At 47.5% G+C, this 19,450-nt stretch overlaps 2 protein-coding genes across 3 annotated transcripts; one reads left to right on the top strand and one right to left on the bottom strand.

Moving 5' to 3' along the window:
• Positions 1-1,403: 1,403 nt before the first annotated feature.
• zcchc9 (zinc finger, CCHC domain containing 9) lies at positions 1,404-4,913 on the bottom strand. Of its 2 annotated transcripts, XM_086153121.1 has the most exons (7): positions 4,861-4,913; positions 3,166-3,561; positions 2,295-2,445; positions 2,128-2,220; positions 1,975-2,043; positions 1,633-1,752; positions 1,404-1,538 (listed from the first exon to the last, which is right to left on the bottom strand). In XM_086153121.1, the coding sequence occupies exons 2-6, from the start codon at positions 3,544-3,546 to the stop codon at positions 1,640-1,642; spliced, it is 807 nt and encodes a 268-aa protein (XP_086009247.1). In that variant the 5' UTR covers positions 3,547-3,561; positions 4,861-4,913; the 3' UTR covers positions 1,404-1,538; positions 1,633-1,639. The 2 variants fall into 2 exon arrangements, with proteins under 2 accessions (XP_086009247.1, XP_086009246.1); XM_086153120.1 differs by lacking the exon at positions 1,404-1,538 and having other exon boundaries at positions 1,546-1,752.
• Positions 4,914-5,897: 984 nt separating this feature from the next.
• LOC147231398 (putative ATP-dependent RNA helicase DDX56) lies at positions 5,898-19,139 on the top strand. Its single transcript, XM_086152762.1, has 14 exons — positions 5,898-5,966; positions 9,386-9,547; positions 11,971-12,125; positions 12,206-12,376; positions 12,654-12,744; positions 13,794-14,035; positions 14,116-14,253; positions 14,331-14,444; positions 17,910-18,004; positions 18,094-18,167; positions 18,246-18,335; positions 18,424-18,529; positions 18,608-18,711; positions 18,846-19,139. The coding sequence occupies exons 1-14, from the start codon at positions 5,910-5,912 to the stop codon at positions 18,921-18,923; spliced, it is 1,677 nt and encodes a 558-aa protein (XP_086008888.1). The 5' UTR covers positions 5,898-5,909; the 3' UTR covers positions 18,924-19,139.
• Positions 19,140-19,450: the final 311 nt, after the last annotated feature.

Raw genomic sequence — 19,450 nt, 5'->3', positions numbered from 1 at the left:
ATTTGGCAGACGCTTTTATCCAAAGCGACTTACAATAGAGGACATAAGGACTGCAAATACACCTGCAAATACAAGATGCACAGGAAATATACAGAACAGTAAGCTGGGGTTAGTGAGTTTTTTTTGTTTTTTTGACAAAGACATACACACACACACACACACACACTGCATAGCCTAACTTGCTGCCTCACCTGATCTGGGGCATCAGCGCGGTATAAAGTCCTGAAAGAGAACAGTTTTTACCTGTTTCTTGAAGGTTGAGAGAGATGATGCTGGTCTTGTTGCTTCCGGAAGTTTGTTCCACCACTGAGGTAGTAGAACTGAGAACAGTTTTGCCTGAGATCGCTTAGAGCGAGCAGAAGGTCCTGCTAGTAGGTTTGTATTAGAGGAACGCAGCTCTCTGCCGGGAACATAAGGTCTTATCGTTTGGTTCAGACATGCTGGACCTGTTCCTGAGGTGGTTTTGAAGGCCAGGGTCAGGATCTCGTGCTCGATCCTGGCAGCTACTGGATGAACAGAGGTGTAACATGAGCCCTTTTTGGGTGCTGCAGCATTCTGAACCATCTGCAGTGGTTTTATTGCACAATATTGAGGAATGTGATGTGATGTGATGTCGGGGAACCTCCTCATAAGCGCCGCACGTGAAACTACGGCGACGTCGGCTCTTTTATCCCGAAGCAACGGCGTTTTTCAACTTTGCCAAACTTCTTGCACTTCGTCTTACGTGGCAGTCGCCCTCCTCTTCCCGAAAAGCTCGCTTCCTGCGCCAAACCGCCGTCCACTTCGACATTCCCGACCAATCCTCGGTTGTCCTCGGCGCTCGCCGTATCAGTCTGACTCACGGAAAACGACCTTCCGCCCGACGAGTTTGATGCTGTCCAGCCCCCCCCCCGGCGTTATCGTCCAATAGGAACCCAAAAAAAATAGAAGAAAAAAATAAACGGCGTCATTTCGTCTGGACGTTCCTGATCTCGCCCGGATTCCCCGCCTGTCCTTGAAAGGACTGTTTCTGGATGTGAGACAGGTCGAGCGCCCCATGTTCTCCATGTTCTCCATGGGGTTCCTCAGGGTTCTCCGGGTTCCAACCAAAGTCCAGCAGGAGCTTCATGGAGACACTAACCTGTCCAGATGTGTGATAGACACTGAACATTCTCCCTGCTGGATGGTAAACTAATCCTTCATCAGGTAGTCTTTTTTTTTTTCTTCTCAATGGTGCTTCATATTTGGCGCTCAAAATCCTTACATTTTCTCAAAAATTTGATATAATAATTTATATTTGATTCAAATAATCTTCATTTCTTTGCTGTGTTGCTTTACTTTGAACGGGAACTTCCAGTCCCGGCAGGCGGCGGCTCATCGAGGAACGGCGCAACGCTGCTCCCTAGCGGCGCAAGGATGCTAGGAACACTAGCAAGCAGGGATGGGAACCAAAAAAGGTCACCATGGTAACGGAAAAACTCTTAACTACGGAGATATTATCGCTTCCTCTCCTCCTTCGTTCAATAACGAATGAATTTTTTTGATCGACTTCCAGGATGCTAAACCACAGTAGGAAAAAAAACAACCTTTATTGATAATTTGCTATTTACACGCCGGCGGAGTCCAGGTTACCGCGGTAACATCAGCGCCTACCGTCGCCTCAGAACACGACCACTTTGGCCTTCTTGGCCGGCGCTTTCTTCACGGGGACGTGGACCTCCTCGTGGTCGGCGCTCATGTTGTTGGACAGCCACGCCACGGTGACGGCGTTGCCTGGGAGACAGAGCGGAGGGCAAAATTCACCCAAGTGTTTTATAGTGGGAGGAAAACGATAGCCCTGATAATTAGCGAGGAGATACTTAGAAGATAACAATAATATATAATAAGGCCGTGGAACTTCATGATAATTCAACTGTTATCGCCAAAAGTGCAGCCATTTCAAAATAAAAGCATTTAATGATTAAACAAAAGAATTTTGTGTGGGTTTTGTCTCACCTGCGGCCTGATGTTCTGGACAGTCCTTCTGGAAGTGTTCTACTGAGCCACACACACGACAGCAGCCTCCTGCGTGCGCACACACACACACATATTCAGCCCGGAGATGGTGATGCAGGTGTGTGTGTGCGTGTGATTGTGTGTGTGTGTTACCTTGTGCGTACATTCCTTTGGGATTGTCCGGACAGGATCGAGACAAATGTCCAGTCTGACTGCAGATGAAACACTTAGCGTACGGGAAGTCACCTAGGATGGAACAACTCGCGGTTAGACCCATCACGTGTGTGTGTGTGTGTGTGTGTGTGTGGGGGTTAGCTCACCGAGGGCCGGGTCCACCTTGGCCCTGCACTTCTGGATCTCGTGCTCCGTGGAGCCGCAGCGGTAGCAGATCCCCCGTCCCATCTCCTCGTCCCTGTCGGCCTCCGGACAGTCGGCCAAGCCGTGACCGGGCTTTCTGCAGTTAAAACACAACTGGAGAAAGGAAGGGGCAAGATGACCTTTGACCTTTGAAAGGCATTTATCTACCACACAAGTATCCTCTAGTCCAGGGGTCGGCAACCCGTAACACCCAAAGAGCCATTTGGACCCGGTTTCCTCGGAAAAGAAAACACCGGGAGCCGCGATTACTTTTTGACGTCTAAAATAAAGGTACCGCTGTATATATTGCTTTTTATTACCTTTACACTTTGTATAAACAAGTGTGTTGCTTCTGAAATTTACAAAGTATTACAGAGAAAATAAAATTTTATTTATGTAATGAACTCATTTTGGGCTTTCAGAGCGTGTAGCGGAGCCTTGACCTGAATTTTAAAAATAAATCGGAAAAAAATCACCGTGTCAGTAAACGATAAAAAATAAATACTTGCAAAATATCTTCATAAATATTTATTTTATCAGGTTTATGGGACTTCAGCTCCTGAACTTCTGCGCACAGCATCTGCACATCGGGACTTTACCGGCTTCCGCGAGTGTGACGTTATTTTGAGCGGTGAAAAATAATAAATATTCAATATTTCAAGATCACAACAATCTTCCTACTTAGAACTAAAAGTAAAAAAAAAAGGAATTAACACAAATGAAATACACATCATTTATTTTCCCAAGCCGCTCTGAGCCGCAGTGTAAAGACGGAAGAGCCGCGGGTTGCCGACCCCTGAACTGGACTGCTACATCTTCACATGCTTTCCTCACCATCTTGTTCTTCTTGTCCTTCTGCCTCTTGACCCTCCGGTCCTCTCGCCTCTGGTCCTTCTTCAAGGCCACCTCCACCTCCCCCATCAGCTCCTTAAGCTCCGCCCCCTTCCTTTGGCACCCAGCCCCTCCCCTCGCCGCCGCCGCCGCTCCAGCTCCCTCGCCGCTCTGCCGCAGGAATTCCATGAAGCCGTTCACGTCCTCGTTGTCGTACTCCTTCTTCTTGCGGTTGGGCTTCTTCACCCCCGAGCCTGTGGGTCTCCGGGGTCCCGGTGGCCTCCCTCCACCTCGCCCTCCGCCCCCTCCACGGAGCTGACTCCAAGGCGTGGCATCCGCCGGCTTGTGTTTGTGGACGTTATTGGCTCTCGCCCACCTCGTCATGGCTGCGCCCTCTCCCTGAGAGATTAAAACAAAAGAAGAAAAGAAATTTTGGGCGGCATTTCCGAGCTTTTGTCATAAAACTACAACTACAGAGCTTTACCAAACAAACACTTTGAAGGAATCAGCTGGACTACAAGCCTCAAACAGCAGCTTAAACAATGATACGGCTAATTTATGGATTTTTTTTGGGCTAAACCATTTCCCCTCATCACACCAATGGATCAATGAAATTGTGCTTCACTCACGCACCCTCATCATGGAAAACGCTTGAAGAAATGCAGATGATGCAGCTTATGACTTAAAAGCAATCAAAACGGCCGTCAAAAGACGAAATAGAGCCAAATAAGCATACCGGTATATATTTAATTTAATAGTTTTATAAAAATGCATCTGTGTAAATATCTCATGTCACAACGTGAACACCTGCAGCATATACACATTTACACAAATAGTTATTTGATCATTTTTGTTTAGCCGGTGCAGCTTATGTTCAGGTGCGCTCACTGGTCAGGAAATACGGTAAATGGAAATGAAGTCCAAAGTTACATCTGATCTGTTTTTCAAGCAATTTTGGAATGAGGAATGCAAAATACAGTTGATTATCTCTAGATGATTTTGGTACGTTTTGCTCTCCTCAAACTGTCCGTAATTTTTTATTTCTTTTCAATATAATTACTTGGAGTATTTAACGTACTTTCATTAAGATATTTTATATTTATATTATCACAAGAAGTGGAGATTTCTTGAAAATGTGCTCATAAACTGATAAGAATTACTTGCAAATTCAATCATTCAGTGACTGTATTTTTAAGTTAACATCGGAATTTAGTGGAATGTGTCAATATACCTGCAAATTGGCAGTTGACAGTGAGCACGACATCAGTGGAAAATAAATGAATGTTGGCGAATTTTATTTTTTTTGAGTTTCAAAGAAAATTAGCAGGGATTTACCTGCACATTAGCTTGCCGTTTATTAGTTCTGCTCATAAAGTAGAGTAATTTTACATACCAACAAAATGTGTTTCGTTGGAAGACAACAGATTTGGATGCCATGTCTTCAAGGGTCTATTCTTGTTGATAAAAATGTTTAAATTCCAACGAAGAAGACCGAATGATTGTTTGTTTACAGTTTATACTGAGTCGGATTGGCCAGTTAGCATGTTAGCTTCGACTGAAAAGGTCGGTTTTTAAAATATGAAAAAGCAACAAAGTTGCTGAAATGCTAACAAAATAACGACCGTTTGATTGCGTGTGATATTTTCATTGTTTTGTAATCGTTGTCTTTCAGAAAACACAGAGAATAATTAGACTTACTTTTAAACGTTATGGTCCCATGTGTTTTCCACAGACCGGAAGTTACTTCTTCTTCGTGTGTTAGCGGTGGCTCGGGAACTTATAGCGCCCTCTGGCGGTCAAGATTAAAACGACAGCTGGAAGGAAAATACAGGAAATGGGTTTTTTTTTTTATTCTTTGGGGTAAATTTTCGATAATAAATTTCTCTTGTTAAAATCTGAATTTAAATGTGTATTTTTGACAACTTAATAAAGATTTCCCACTTGCAAGGGGAATATAATATCTATTTAACTTGGTCATTCACAAGGAAACTCAGACAGCAAACTGTATATTTTTTGGTTTTTGTGTTTTTTCCATAAGTTTTAAGGGTTTTTTAATATTATTCAAAATCGTTTATAAAGAACGTAAAATTAGGGGAACACTTTTGCACTCTGTTTTCGTGAATGAAGAACTTGGCCAGGCCTGCAATAACATTGACACAATTTGTAGCTTAAAAGCAAACCAAATGTAATATCATCTGTTGAAGAATGGGGTTAAATGGAGACAGAGGCCTTGACCTCTGAAGGGAGCAGGCAAAAGGAGAAGGAGGAGATGTATTTACAATGATTTAATCTCCACTTTGTATTCTATAACGTGAGTTATTTTCATTCACCCCTTCCATGAATTAATTAATTTTTTTTTCCCCAATAATTATGTGTATGTTCTGTCTTCTGTCTTTCACTTGTAAAGCATCTTTGAGTACCTTGAAAAGCGCTATACAAATCGGATGTATTTTTATTATTACTATTAATAAACACCAACGACAAATGCAATTATTATAATAACAGAAGTGTTTACATTTTGTCAAAACGTGTTACTACAGTCCATTTGTGAATTTTCCTCTGAAATTTAATTCAATTTAAGGTGGACGGTCAAACAATTTATTAGATTTTTCAAATTAATTAATGATTTATTTTTTAATGTTTACGGGAAAGACCGGAAGTCGTGAGGTTTAACCGGAAGTCGTAGCGTAACTGTGACGCAAAAAGGGATGCGACCCACGTGCGTGTCCACAGTGTGTTGTGAAAACATGGCCGCCGACAGGCTGCAGTTCCATGAGATGGGTCTCGACGACCGTCTTTTAAAGGTAAGAAACCACCCGACATGCCGGGAAAATAATGTTTAATAATTCCAGGAGACGCCGAACGGCCGGAAGTCGACGTGGATTTGGTTTGCCAGCCTGACAGGCTGACGTAAAAGGGCGAAAAAACATCGCTGTCTGGGGACAGAGCTTGAACTAGCTAAATGCTACTCCGCTAAATCTTGTCGTGAAGTGGGAATTTAGATAAATATATCTGTTTTATGCCCGTCAAATTCGTGAATTTTAACTTTGAAATTACACCCTCATTTCATTTATTTATTTTCGCATTCAGACGACTGGTGTCAATAATGGCTAGCAGTTATATCCTCATCTAAATCAAGTATCTGCACCAAACTATACAACCGCAGTTACCCCCACTATCACTCCAGGAAATCTCAATTCTGGATAGAAAATGCAGCAACTCCTTTATTAGGAAATGTTGTACAGAAAACTTATTCCCTGGACGTCAAAAAACAAATTATCTTAAATACATTTGATAAGGAATCGATTGCCACGCTGCGAACTATGTATCTGATTCTACCCAAGGCAAAAGAGACCCACTTCAATTATCGAGGTTATGCTTTAATATTGAAGATAATATTTGTACATTTTGTGAAGACAACATTGAAACCACTGATCATATATTTTTCTCATGTGAAAAAGTACAAGGCTTTTGGGCTAAAACCCAAAAATGGGTTAAAGACAAAATTCCATCGTCATCAGTTTCTTTCTCAAGAGATGACATAACATTTGGTTTACTTTAAAGCAACAAAACAGACGAACTCTGTGTCAGTGTTATTTTAGGCCTGGACAAGTTCTTCATTCACAAAAACAGAATGCAAAAGTGTTCCCCCAATTTTATGCTCTTCATAAACGATTTTGAATAAAAAAAAATATCTTAAAACGCATGGAAAAATTCAAAAACCAAAAGATATACAGTTTGATGACTGAGTTTCCTTGCGAACCACCAAGTTACATACCGTATTTTTCGGCCAATACGTCACTCCGGATTTTAAGTCGCACAAGCCAAAAATGAAGAATTAAGAACGAAAAAATCATATATAAGTCGCGCTGGAGTATAAGTTGCATTTTTTGGGGGAAATTTATTTGATAAAATCCAACACCAAGAATTGACATTTCATCTCGAAAGGCAATTTAAAATAAAAACAGACAAGAGAACAGGCTGAACAAGTATAGCCTAGTATAGCCTATATGATGCATAAACAACGAACTGAGAACGTGCCTGCTAGGCTATGCTAACGTAACATAATTCAGTAAGAATCATTCAAATAACTATAGCATATAGAACATGCTAAAACCAAACAATCAGTGTCACTCTTAATCACTAAATCCAACGAAATCTTCTTCTTTGGTGTCCCTTCTGAACAACTCCGCCAACTCCGAAGGTAGACAATGTTCTGCTTCCTCTTCTACCGGTATGTCGCTTACGCCGGAGTCACTTGCAGTTCCAATTATTCCAGCTTTCTGAATCCCGACAGGATGGCGTCCTTGCGATTGCGTTGCATGAAGCGGTAACACCAGGAAGGTCCTCCCGCAAACTCATTTCTATTCACCTCCTTGGCAACTACCTGGCGTGAAGACGCAACTGTCCTGTTGACAAGCCTCTCCCGGCAGCGCCTTGTTCAAACACCAAGTGTGAACTGGTTCCTCTAGCCGTGGACAGCTAGCTTTTAGCCCGCGATTAGCTTCTTTAGTTTTCTTCATTTCAGTAAGAGTAACCTCCGCTTTCCGTCAGTCCCTTACAAGTTTCTCACTAACTTCAAACTTTCTTTCTGCTGCTCCATTACTGTTTTCGGCTGCATATTTCACTCCTTCCAGCTTGTAACCTGCAGAATATGGTTTTCTTTTCGGTGCCATTTTTGTTCAGCCCTTCTCAGTTGTTTTTATAAGTTACCGCGAATGTCGACATGATCAATTTTCATAGGTATAGAAGTTGCTGGTAGCTTCTTTTTTCACAACGCACTTCTGCCATGACCCGCCACCGCTGAATTTTGATTGGTTGGCGTGTGTGTGTGAAGATCGCTGTTATATTAAAGACACACACGCAGACACACATATCAAAGCAAGACAGCTCAATAATTTCATCCATAAGTAGCTCCAGAGTATAAGTCGCACCCCCGGCCAAACTGAAAAAAACTGCGACTTATAGTCTGAAAAATACGGTGCATGTTATATTCCCCTTGCAAGGGTTTTCTTTTTTTCTTTTTTTTTAGAGGGAAAAAAATAAAAATCCAAGTATCTGCTAATACGAAATTATGATCCTCCATTTATTACTAAATTTGATATTGCAGTTAAGCCAAAAGAGCATGACATAATCTTTAGTTCTATCTCAAGAAATGTCTTGCAACTACTTATTGGCTCTACAGCAGATCTTCATGTCACTTCTGAACACGAATTGACAAATGTTCAAATGAATACATTAAAAAACTTGTAGGTGTAACTGCTCCGATGGCAAAAGCTTTTGGGTCTTCTCTATAATGATTTAAATTGGAATGAAATATTGCTGATTAGTAGTAAATTCAGTCTAAACAATAATCTCTTCACAAAGCTACACAAAATATATCCAGCACAAAAAACATCAGAACAATTTAAAATTGATATTGATGACTCTTGGGATTTCAATGGAATAAATGCAGGATCAATTGAACATTTATTTTATAATTGCTTGTACTCACAAATATTCTGGTTAAATGTTCAAGGCTCTATCAAGAGAATTCCTGTTTCCACTTTTGGAAACTGAAAACCTGTTGGTTTGAAAGACTGCGATAATATCAAACAGGTTTTGATATTCTTGCAAGCCAAAGAGCAGGAAAAGACTGATCTAAACCCGCTCAGATTACCACTTTATACTTTAAGGCTGAGATGACGGGAACCCGCTGCAACTCTAAAGTTCCATTAAAACTTCGATGCAACTTTTCAGTTTTTAGTCTGTGACTGAAAATTTAAATATAAGGCGAGCAATAGCGACACATGCGTTTGCGACATGCACCAAGCTGTTGTTCTGGTTCTGCGCGGTGAGCATACTAACCGCGCGTTATCAGAAGGGTTGAAGTGTTTCTCTGTGTGAAGAACCCCGCCGTCCGCTAAATCCATTCTTATTTTGGAGAAATCTTTATGTACCTCTGCGAGCCCTGTAAATCCCACTGTGGCATAGCAGGCCAGAAGAGCTGGGGCCTCTTCATCACTCCATTTCTTGCCGGATCAGTCTTTTTTGTTGCAAGAAAACAGCTGGCCAGTGACTAACAATCATATTTATCAAGCATTTGTATGGATATATTTATTTGTTTCACCCCTTTGGTGCTTGTTTAACTACAGATGTTATCTGTGTGTATTTGTTCGCATATATCCGACACCAAGCTTGCAAAACATTCTTTGAGCCACTTCCTGTCTGGTGCCATCTGCAGGCGGTGGCAGATCTGGGCTGGTCACAGCCAACCCTCATCCAGGAGAAGGCCATCCCTCTGGCCCTGGAGGGAAAAGACCTCCTGGCTCGTGCCCGAACTGGGTCAGGGAAGACGGCAGCCTACGCCGTCCCCGTCATCCAGCGCATCCTGGACTCCAAACAGGTGCGAGATGCTGGCTGTACGTTCTATCCCAAGGGGTTCCAGAGGATCCTGATTTTCCTTTGCCTGTTGAGGAGAATAAAAGAGAATATTTTAAATATTTAAAAAGTACTTGATGCTCAAAGCTGTACTTTCAAAGGTAGTAGCTCAAAACATATTACCTGTAATGATGCTGTTTACTGGTGGATAGAAAATGTGAACAGGGTGGCAGAAGATCCTGTAAAACAAGCCAAGAGGAGTAGAAGAGGCGACAATTGTAGACTACAATGTAGCAGAGTTTAATAAAGGTGAAACAAGGCGGTCTCTGAAGAGAATGAGGAGTGTAGAGCTAGTTGGTCCAGTTGATGTACCTGTGGAGGTATCGAAGTGTCTCAGGAGAGGCATCAGTAGAGTTTGAGAAGATCATTCCATGGGATCTTAGAGAGTGAGAGGATGCTGAAGGAAAGGAGAAGTGTGCTGGTGCCTATTTTCCAAAAAAACAAAGGAGATGTGCAGAGTAGTATCAACAGAAGCTGAAAAAAAGATGAGCCATGCAATGGAGTTCTTTGGAAGAGAAGTGTAAACTACACTGAGAGCAGAAGTCAGCATTTCTGAGCAGCAGTGTCGTCTCATGGCTAGACAGAGTACTACAGATGCAGCATTTGCTTTAAGAATGCTGGTTGAAAAGTACAGAGATGGTCAGAGGCCACTGCACTTCTGTTGATATAGTAAAAGCGTCCAACAGGGTCCCTAGAGAAGAACTGCAGTACCGTATGAGTGGCAGAGAAGTCAATTAAACTGGTGCAGGACATGTATGTGAGGTCTGAGACAGTGGTGCGGTGTGCTGCAGTTGTGATGGAGAAGTTCATGGTGGAGACAGGACTACATCAAGGATCAGTTTTGACCTTCTTGTTTGTGATGTTGTTGGACGGGTTGACAGTTGAGGCTAGACAGCAATCTGCTTGGACAATAATGTTTGCAGAGAATATTGAGATCTGTTGTGGGAGTAGGGATTAGGTGGAGAAAAGTCTAAAGGTGGAGGTATGCTTTGGAAAGGAGTAGAATAAAGTTAGCCACAGCAAGAGAGAATTCATCTGTATGAATGAGAAGTAGAGATGGAGAAGGTGAAGCATTTCAAGTACAAAGGGTCTACAGTCCAGAGCAGTGGAGAAGAGGTCAAGAGACCGTTTTATGTGCAAATGGGAACAGCTTAGGAAAGGTTAGAATATCAAGTTGAGACCAGATAGGTTGACTGATTTGGAAAAGACAGGAAGCTGAGCTGGAGGGAACAGAGACAAATATGTCGAGCTTCTGTTTGGGAGTGAGGAGGGTAGATGGGATCTGTCCACCAGAGGGACAGCACATGTTCCGTGCTCTGGAACAAAAGTCGGACTGAGACTATTTGGACATGGACCGAGAAGGGAGAGTACAGATCTGGGTAGAAGGATGCTGAGGTTGGAAGTGCAAGAAGGGAGGCCTAGAGGACGACCGGAGAGGAGACTTGTGGACAGTGGGAAAGAGGAGAGCAAGGTAGTTGATGTGAGAGAAGAGGATGCAGAAGAGAGGATTAGATGGGGGCAGGTGATCGGCTATAGTGACCCCTGAGGGGTCACTAGCTAATACCGGGAGTGGCAGCAGACCGGTATGCTCCAAACTAAGTGTCAACATGTTGACATCAGGTGTGAACGTGTTCAAATTGGCCATTCTCATTTTAACATTTGATGTTAGCGTGTTTGTGTTATTTTGAAGGTGCTAATTTAATGTTAGCTTGATATGAACATAGCAAAATATACACTGCTCAAAAAAATAAAGGGAACACTTAAAAAACACGTCCAAGATCTAAATGAATGAAATATTCTTATGAAATACTTTGCTCTTTATACAGTTGAATGTGCTGACAACAAAATCACACAAAAATGATCCATGGAAATCAATTGTATCAACCCATGGAGGTCTGGATTAGGAATCACACTCCAAATTAAAGTGTAAAAACAAACTCCAGGCTGATCCAACTTTGATGTAATGTCCTTAAAACAAGTCCAAATGAATGTGTGTTGCTTCCTGAGTGGACACTATGATTTCACACAAGTGGGATTGACTTGGAGTTACATTGTGTTGTTCAAGTGTTCCCTTTATTTTTTTGAGCAGTATATATAGCTGCTAAAACTACGTGTGAACCTGCCAAATGAGTTTGAACAAATGTGTTAACTGAGTGACACCAAGTGAACGAGTGGTTTCTGGTCGAGGCCACGCTAATGTCGGATATATGAAGGTGTGAATCTTTAAATATCAGGTGTGAACACACTCATTCAGTGGTGTTGGGCGTTTATGTGTTTTATTGAACACAATTTGTCATAATAGGTCTCAGTGTGTGAATGTTTAGTTGGCGCCTGAGATGTTAGATGTTTCGATGTTAATTGGTCGTGAACTATGTCCCTCCTTCTCAGACGGTGCGTGAGCAGGCCGTCAGAGCTTTGGTCCTGGTTCCCACCAAGGAGCTGGGCCAGCAGGTCCAGGCCATGATGCGGCAGCTGGCAGCCTATTGTTCGCGGGACGTACGCGTTGCCGATATCTCCTGGAAGGCGGACCTGTCTGCTCAGAGGTCAGCGCAGTGCCCGATGTCTGACACCTTCTTCTCTTAAAAGCTCAGATGATGAGGAAGGTGCACTTCCTGTCCCGCAGGCCCATCTTGATGGAGAAGCCCGATGTGGTTGTGGGGACGCCGTCCCGCGTCCTGGCCCACCTCAACGCCCAGAACCTGGTCCTGCACTCGTCGCTGGAGATGCTGGTGGTGGACGAAGCCGACCTGCTCTTCTCTTTCGGCTTCGAGGCAGACCTAAAGAACCTGCTGTGGTGAGAACCAGTGCAACTCCGGAGAAAGGTTCAGAGTCTGGCCCGTGGAAACAACTCTGGGCCAAGACAGAAGCTTCTCTGGTCAGAAAAATGGAAGTTATTCTGGATCTATTCAGCTAGATGGACAAGATTGATTCACTGTGGCGACCCCTGAAGGGAAAAGCTGAAAGGAATCGAAGAGGAGACACTGGATTGATTCAGGAGTCACTGGAAAAGAAACTCATCAAACTCTTCCCCTCCACAATTATCCACCGCTCTGCTCCTTGTGTTTCAACAGCCATCTGCCGAAGATCTACCAGTCGTTCCTGATGTCAGCCACCTTCACTGAGGATGTCCAGGCCTTGAAGGAGCTGCTGCTTCACAACCCGGTAAAGATAGATTCCTATTCATTTTATCAAAGAGATCTAAACATCAATCTACCAGTGGTACTATGAAGAATACTCCTGTAACCTTAAAAGGGCTCCTGTGTCCAATGAAGGGTTTTTGTTGCTTAGTCACTTGTTTGATGCGTGTCTTGTCAATGTTCCAGAGTTTCATGTGGATCTTGGAGGCAAGTCAGATGTCTGATTCATGTCAGTTATCTGATCCATCTCCTGCAATAAGATCAGAGTTCATCCCTGTTTTGTTGCCTGGTCAGGTGTTTGTTGTTGTCTTTGTCATGGTCAGGCATCAGAAACAGAATTGCTTTAAGTACAAAGTCATTTTTCAACGACAAGGAATTTGCTTTGGTTAGCAGTGTTAGACAACAGACAACATGTAACAGTCATTAAATTAAGAAGTGAATCAGGGCGATTGTGGTTGGTGGTGCAAAGTGGCAAGTTGTGAAGAAGTAGTGCAATAGTAGGGGTGGCACAGTGTCAGTGGGAGTCCGGGGCCTTATTGATGGTCCAGGCCACTGATGGGAAGAAACTGTTTTTGTGGCGGGTAGTTTTGGTCCCGAAGGGCCACGGTCTCCTCTTAGAGGGGGGTGTTTCTAAAAATCCATGTCATGGGTGAGAGGATTCACCAGGGCCATACCTGTGCGCCTGCGGGTCCTGGGGACATACAGGTCCTATTGAGAAGGTAGATTTCAGCCAATCACCCCCTTGCAAAGCAGATGATACACTGCAGTCTGCCCTTGCCTCTGCCGATGGCGGCGGCGTACCAGATGGTGATGTAAGAGGTGGGGATGAACTTGATTATGGAGGTGTAGAAGTGCAACGTCATCGTATTTTGCTCGTTGTATTGCCTTCAAGTCAGGTGATCACTCCTTGTCTTGCTCTCTGGGCAGGTGTTTGATCCTCGTTTTGCCTTCAGGTCTGGTGTTTGATTCTTGTTTTGCTGTCCTGTCAGGTGTGTTATCTATATTTTCCATCCAGTTGGGTGTTTGATCCTTTTCTTGCTGTGACATCAGGTGTTGTTTCTATCTTCTGGTAAGGTGACCCTGAAGCTCCAGGGCTCCCAGCTGCCCGACAGCCAACAGCTGCAGCAGTTCAGTCTGCGCTGCGAGGAGGAGGACAAGTTCCTGCTCATCTACACGCTGCTGAAGCTGAGGCTAGTTCAGGGCAAGACGCTGGTATTCGTGGGCACAGTGGATCGATGTTACCGCCTCAAACTCTTCTTGGAACAGTTCAGCATCCCAGCCTGTGTGCTGAACTCTGAGCTTCCTGTCCAGTCCAGGTGGGAGTCGTCCTGTCCTGAGAGTCCCCGGGTTCTTTCTTTTTTTGTGCGTGATCTCATGGGGGTTTCCCCTGCTGCAGGTGTCACATCATCACCCAGTTCAACCGTGGATTCTACGATTACATCATCGCCACGGACGAGCACAGTCTGGCCGACCCAGCTGCCTCACAACCGGTTGCTAAGGGCAAGAAGAAGAAGGTGGCAGAGAAATCAGCAGTGTAAGTCCAGCACTATCCTGCATGTACAATTATAATGCCCGCAGGTTCCAAATTGACTGGATCCACTTTTTCCATAGGACAAAGGATAAGGAGTACGGTGTTTCCAGAGGGGTGGACTTTCAGAATGTTGCCAATGTCATCAACTTTGACTTCCCCTCTACAGTGGAGTCGTACATCCATCGCGTCGGCAGGTAAAGTTACAGCACCACCACAATAGAGTGAGAGGTTGTTTAAACAGTTTTTCAAAGTATCAGTTGTTTTTTTTTTCTTTTTTTTTTTGATGGTGCCGTGTCTGACACGTTCCATTAAGAGCAACTATGAACTACCACTCTGAAAGATGATCTCTAGATACCTAATATTCTGCTAGGGGAAGGCCCTGCTAGGAGCAAGCACAATGCCAAGGAGACACTGACTTTTACTGGCACAGAGCATCGAATGCCCTGGCCCTGGACCTTGGGAACCTTGCGCCCCCACTTGCGGGACCCCGGTAGCCCCAAGCGCCCAGTCGCAGGACCTTGGTAGGACCCGCGCGCCCAGTTGCTGTGACCCCGGAATCCAGCCTGCCCTGATGCTGGGAACCCCGCACAGCCTGTTGCTGGACACCAGGAGCTCCGGGAGTAGTACGCCCCCTACCCCCGGACACCGGGAGCCCCGCCCACCCTTCAACAGAATTCCCATGTACCCCGTCAACAGGATTTCCGCTTGCCCTGTTGCTGGACTCCAGGCGCTCCGGGAGCCGCGTGCCCCTTAAACCCGGGCGCCAGGAACACCTTGCACTCTTTCACCAGGATTCCCACACTTCCTGTCACATGGATTCCCGTGCGTCCTGTCCCCGGGAACCCCGCGCGCCCTGTTGCTGGAGCCCAGGGAGCCATGAGCCCCCTTCCCCCCAGACCCCAGGAGCCCCACACGCCCTGATGCCAGTAACCTAGCCCCAAGAGCCCTGTTTAATCCCGAGAGCCGTGCGCGCCCAGATGCCGGGTATCTTTCGCACCTTGTCGCTGGACCCCGGAAGCGCCGCATCCTGAGAGCCCCGCGCGCCCTGTCGCCGCAGCCCGGGAATTTCGCGCGCCCTGTGACTCGGAACCCAGGTAGGCGTGGGCCCCTCTTCTCAGACGCAGGGAGCCCCGTGCCCCCTTCACCAGGATTTCAGAGTACCCTGTCAACAGGATTCCCTCGCACCCTGTCAGCAGGATTCCCACTCGCCCTGTCACATGGATTCCCGTGCGCCCTGTTGCCGGGAACCCCGTGTGCCCCAATGCGGGAGCCCAGGGAGCCATGCGGCCTGACGCTGGACCCCAGGAGCTCAGGGAGCCATACACCCCTCCCCCCCAAACGTCAGGAGCCCTGCTCGCCCTGATGCCAGCAACCTTGCCAACCATGTTGCTGACCCAAACAGACTTGCACCTCTGGATCCCCACACGCCCTGTCCCTGCTCCCCAGGATCCCCGTGCACCCCTATTGCTGCACCTGGGAGCCCACTGTATCCTGTCTCTGGGATCCATGCGCATGCGTTGTTGCTTGGCCCCAGGAGCCCTGCGCCCCTAGACGCTGGGAATCTTTCGTCCCTTGTTCCTGGACCCCAGAGGCGCAGCACCCTGGATGCCCTGCGCGCCCAGATGCAGGGAATCTTTTGGGCCTTTTTGCTGGACCCCAGAAGCCCCGCGCCCCATGTCGCGGCACACCGGAAGCCCCGCAAGCCCTGTCATGGCACCCTGGGAGCCCTGCGCGCCCTGATACGGCACCTTAGGAGCCCCACGCGCCCAGATCTGGGAATCTTTCGCACTCTGTCGCTGGACCCCAGAAGCTCAGCATCTCGGGAGCCCAGCGCGCCCTGCTGCGGCACCCCAGGAGCCCCGCGTGCCCAGTCGCCGCATCCCGGGAGCCCTGCACACCCTGTTTCCAGACACCGCCCGCCCTGCCTCTGGAGCCCCCGTAGTTGCGGGCCCCTCTCCCCAGAGGCCGGGAGCCCCGCACCCCCATTCACCAGGAACCTTGGCAGCTTGTTGCTTGACCCAAGTAGCCACACATCCCTGTAGCCCCTGTAGCGCGCCTACTTGTCTGACTCGGGTAGCCCCGCGCGCATCGTGTCAACAGGAAACCCGCGCGCCCTGTTGCTGGACTCCAGGATCTCCTGGAGCCGCATGCCCCTTAACCTTGGGCGTCGGGTGCCCCTTGCACTCTGTCACCAGGATTCCTGTGCGCCCTGTCACCAGGTTTCCTTTGCCCCCTGTCACCAGGATTCTCATACGACCTGTCACATGGATTCCTGCGCACCCTGTCACCAGAAACCCCGCGCGACCTGTTGCTGGACGCCAGGAGCTCCAGGAGCCATACACCCTGATGCCGGGAACATTGCGCACCGTATTGCGGGACCCTGGGAGCCCCGCCCCACCCTTCGGACACTGGTAGTCTCAGGCACCTGTCCCGGGGTTCCTGCCGCACCCTGGGAGCCCAGTGCGTCCTGTCGCCGGGAACCCTGCGCGCCCTGATGCTGGACCCCAGGAGCCCAGGAAGCCGTGCGCGCCCCTCCCAGGCGCCTGGAGCCCCGCACACCCTTACGCCAGGAACCTTGCAAGCCTCCTTCCAGGCCCCGCACCCCGGGGTCCCCGCGCGCCCTGTCCCTGCTCCCTAGGATCCCCGCGCACCCCAATTGCTGCACCCTGGGAGCCCACTGTGTCCAGTCTTTGGGATGCATGCGCGCGCTGATGCTGGATCCCAGGAGCCCCGGGAGCCCTCCGCGCTCAGACGCTGGGAATCTTCTGCATCTTATTGCTAGACCCCAGAAGCGCCGCACCCCGGGAGGACCGCGCGCCAGGTCGCTGCACCCCGGGAACCCCGTGTGCCCTACCACTCGAGCCCCGGTAGCCACAGGCCCCTCTCCCCAGACGCCGAGAGCTTGCAGCCTCATACTCCAGGAACCTTGCCAGCTTGCTGCTGGACCCAAGTGGCCACACACCCCTGGATCCCCGAGGGCCCTGTTGCTGCACCCCGGGAGCTCACGGAGCCGTGCGCACCCTGCCCTTGGACACCGGGAGCCCCACGCTTCCTTCACAAGGATATCCGAGCACCCTTTCACCAGGAACCCTGCGTGCCCTCTTCCCTCTCCCTGGATGCCGGGAGCCTCGGGACCCCGTGCGCCCTGTCACAGGGAACCCCGCACGCCTTTTCTGTGGACCCCAGGAGCCCTTCCCCCCCAGACACTGTTAGCCCCTACTCCCCAGATGCCGGGAGCCTCAAGGGCCCTGTCGTCGGGATTCCTGCTTGCCCTCCCACCGCACCCCGGAAACCCCGCACGCCCTTCCACCGTACCTGGGAGCCCCGCATGCCCTCCCACCTGTCGCCAAGAGTCCCGGGAACCCCTCACGCCCTGTCACTGCTATCCTTCAGAAGAGTAAGCCGGTGGCATATTCACAAATTGCTAGCCTAATGCTAATTGTAAGCTTTCCACTGAAACACTTGCAGGAAACTGGCAGGGACTGACCAAACAGTCGTTAGGGAAGTGCAAAGCTTAAAGACGGAAATTAATTGAGAATTGAGAAAAGCGCCAATAAAGTTAGTACGCAATGATTTAAACCTTGTGAAGAACCCTCAGGAACTTCTCCCAGAAAGTAAAAGTGGCAGGAAATCACTTGCATGTGTGCTAATCCTGGCAGAACGGCAAGAGCGGACAACCCAGGGACGGCACTGTCCTTCGTGTCTCACAGCGAGGAGCAACTGCAGTCGGAGGTGGAGGAAACACTGACTGGAGGTGAAGCATGCACTTTTAGCAAGAAATGCGTAGAAAACGCGAATGAGGAGAGAACCTGTCATGAGAGTTAAATGCTGTTTGGATTCCAGATGATGCTGAGTGCCCCCTAAAGCCGTACCAGTTCAAGATGGAGGAGATTGAGGGCTTCCGGTACAGATGCAGGGTGAGTTACTGTCTCTGATGCTTCGCTTCCTGCAGGGCTGGGGGATCCTGACCCTCCCTGCTGTGTTTCTGTTTGCAGGACGCAATGCGTTCAGTGACCAAGCAGATGGTGCGCGAGGCTCGGCTAAAGGAGATCAAGCAGGAGCTGCTGAACTCAGAGAAGCTGAAGGTGAGCAAAATTGATCCCTGGTGGTCGGCTGTTAGGTTTAGCTTCGTCTCCTAGCCTGACCAGCCCCTACCCCACTTCTTTCCCTCAGACATACTTTGAGGACAACCCTCGTGACCTGCAGCTCCTGCGTCACGACAAAGACCTCCACCCGGCTGTCATCAAGCCCCACCTTAGGAACGTGCCAGAGTACCTCAGTAAGGCCCCCCTCCCCATTTTCTGGATGCTAACAGTAACCGCTTGTCGCCTGACTCTCTGTGTTTTGATCTCTACAGTTCCCGAGACCCTAAAGGGGTTGCTGGACCCCCTGTCCTGCAGGAGGAGGCGTAAGAGGAAGGAGACATCCCGACCAGAGGGAGTTGCCAAGACCGTTTTTAAGGTGAGGCCAGTTGAGTCCCATTGACCTTTAACTCTATCAGAAGAGACGATCCCCCAAAACGGGAGTCCAATCAGATATCACCAAAAATCAAAATTATTTTCAGTGTAAGTATTGGTTCAATGTGTCTTCTACAGAAGAACAGCCGTGGGAAAAACCCCCTGAAGAGCTTCCGCTTCACAGGAGGAAAAAACAGGAAGGGCAAGACGAGCTGATCCCGTACTTTTGGAGTGGGGATAAACTTTGCTAACTGAACTTTGGGTGAAATGTTGTGCCCAAGTCTCACGCACGTTGGATAAAATAAAGGAACATAAACTCCACCTGGACTATCGATGTTCTACAAGGTTGCAGCTCCTGTACGATCCCGATCGATGCCTTTCGTTCTGAAACCTTTCGATTCTTTTCTAAAAATAAATTCTCCCTGACTCCCTTCTGTCTGTAATGCTAACACGCTCTTCTTAACGTTAGCATGTTGGCCAGTTAGCATGAGGCTCAAACTGGTAATTCGCCTCTGTTGTAAGTGTTTGATTTCCGGTTGAGTCAGATCAGCAGAACAAAACTGACTTTTTTCAAAACTGATTTTTTGCTGTTAACCTCAGCGGAGGACAAATGTTTCCTGACACTTGTCATTTGTCAGCAGTCTCTGCAGAACTCAGCAGAGCAGGTTTTTCAGGGAAAACACCTGGACCGTCATGAGTGTGCGTTTGTCTGACAAAAATAAAACACGCACTTCTAAATGCCA

The sequence above is a fragment of the Fistularia commersonii genome, chromosome 9, assembly GCF_037954325.1.
Source record: "Fistularia commersonii isolate RoL2024-O1a breed Wild chromosome 9, RoL_Fcom_v1.0, whole genome shotgun sequence".
Taxonomy (NCBI): domain Eukaryota; kingdom Metazoa; phylum Chordata; class Actinopteri; order Syngnathiformes; family Fistulariidae; genus Fistularia; species Fistularia commersonii.
This window is presented reverse-complemented; position numbering and strand designations above follow the sequence as displayed.

What these genes read in the sequence shown, in the direction of transcription:
- zcchc9 (XM_086153121.1), bottom strand. Translation starts at nt 3,546, where the DNA reads ATGACGAGGTGGGCGAGAGCCAATAACGTCCACAAACACAAGCCGGCG. An exon ending in AGGACAAGAAGAACAAGATG is followed by an intron (nt 2,446 to 3,165) that starts GTGAGGAAAGCA and finishes TCCTTTCTCCAG; the next exon opens with TTGTGTTTTAACTGCAGAAA. An exon ending in CAAGGTGGACCCGGCCCTCG is followed by an intron (nt 2,221 to 2,294) that starts GTGAGCTAACCC and finishes GTTCCATCCTAG; the next exon opens with GTGACTTCCCGTACGCTAAG.
- LOC147231398 (XM_086152762.1), top strand. Translation starts at nt 5,910, where the DNA reads ATGGCCGCCGACAGGCTGCAGTTCCATGAGATGGGTCTCGACGACCGT. An exon ending in GCGGACCTGTCTGCTCAGAG is followed by an intron (nt 12,126 to 12,205) that starts GTCAGCGCAGTG and finishes CCTGTCCCGCAG; the next exon opens with GCCCATCTTGATGGAGAAGC. An exon ending in TACATCCATCGCGTCGGCAG is followed by an intron (nt 14,445 to 17,909) that starts GTAAAGTTACAG and finishes TAATCCTGGCAG; the next exon opens with AACGGCAAGAGCGGACAACC.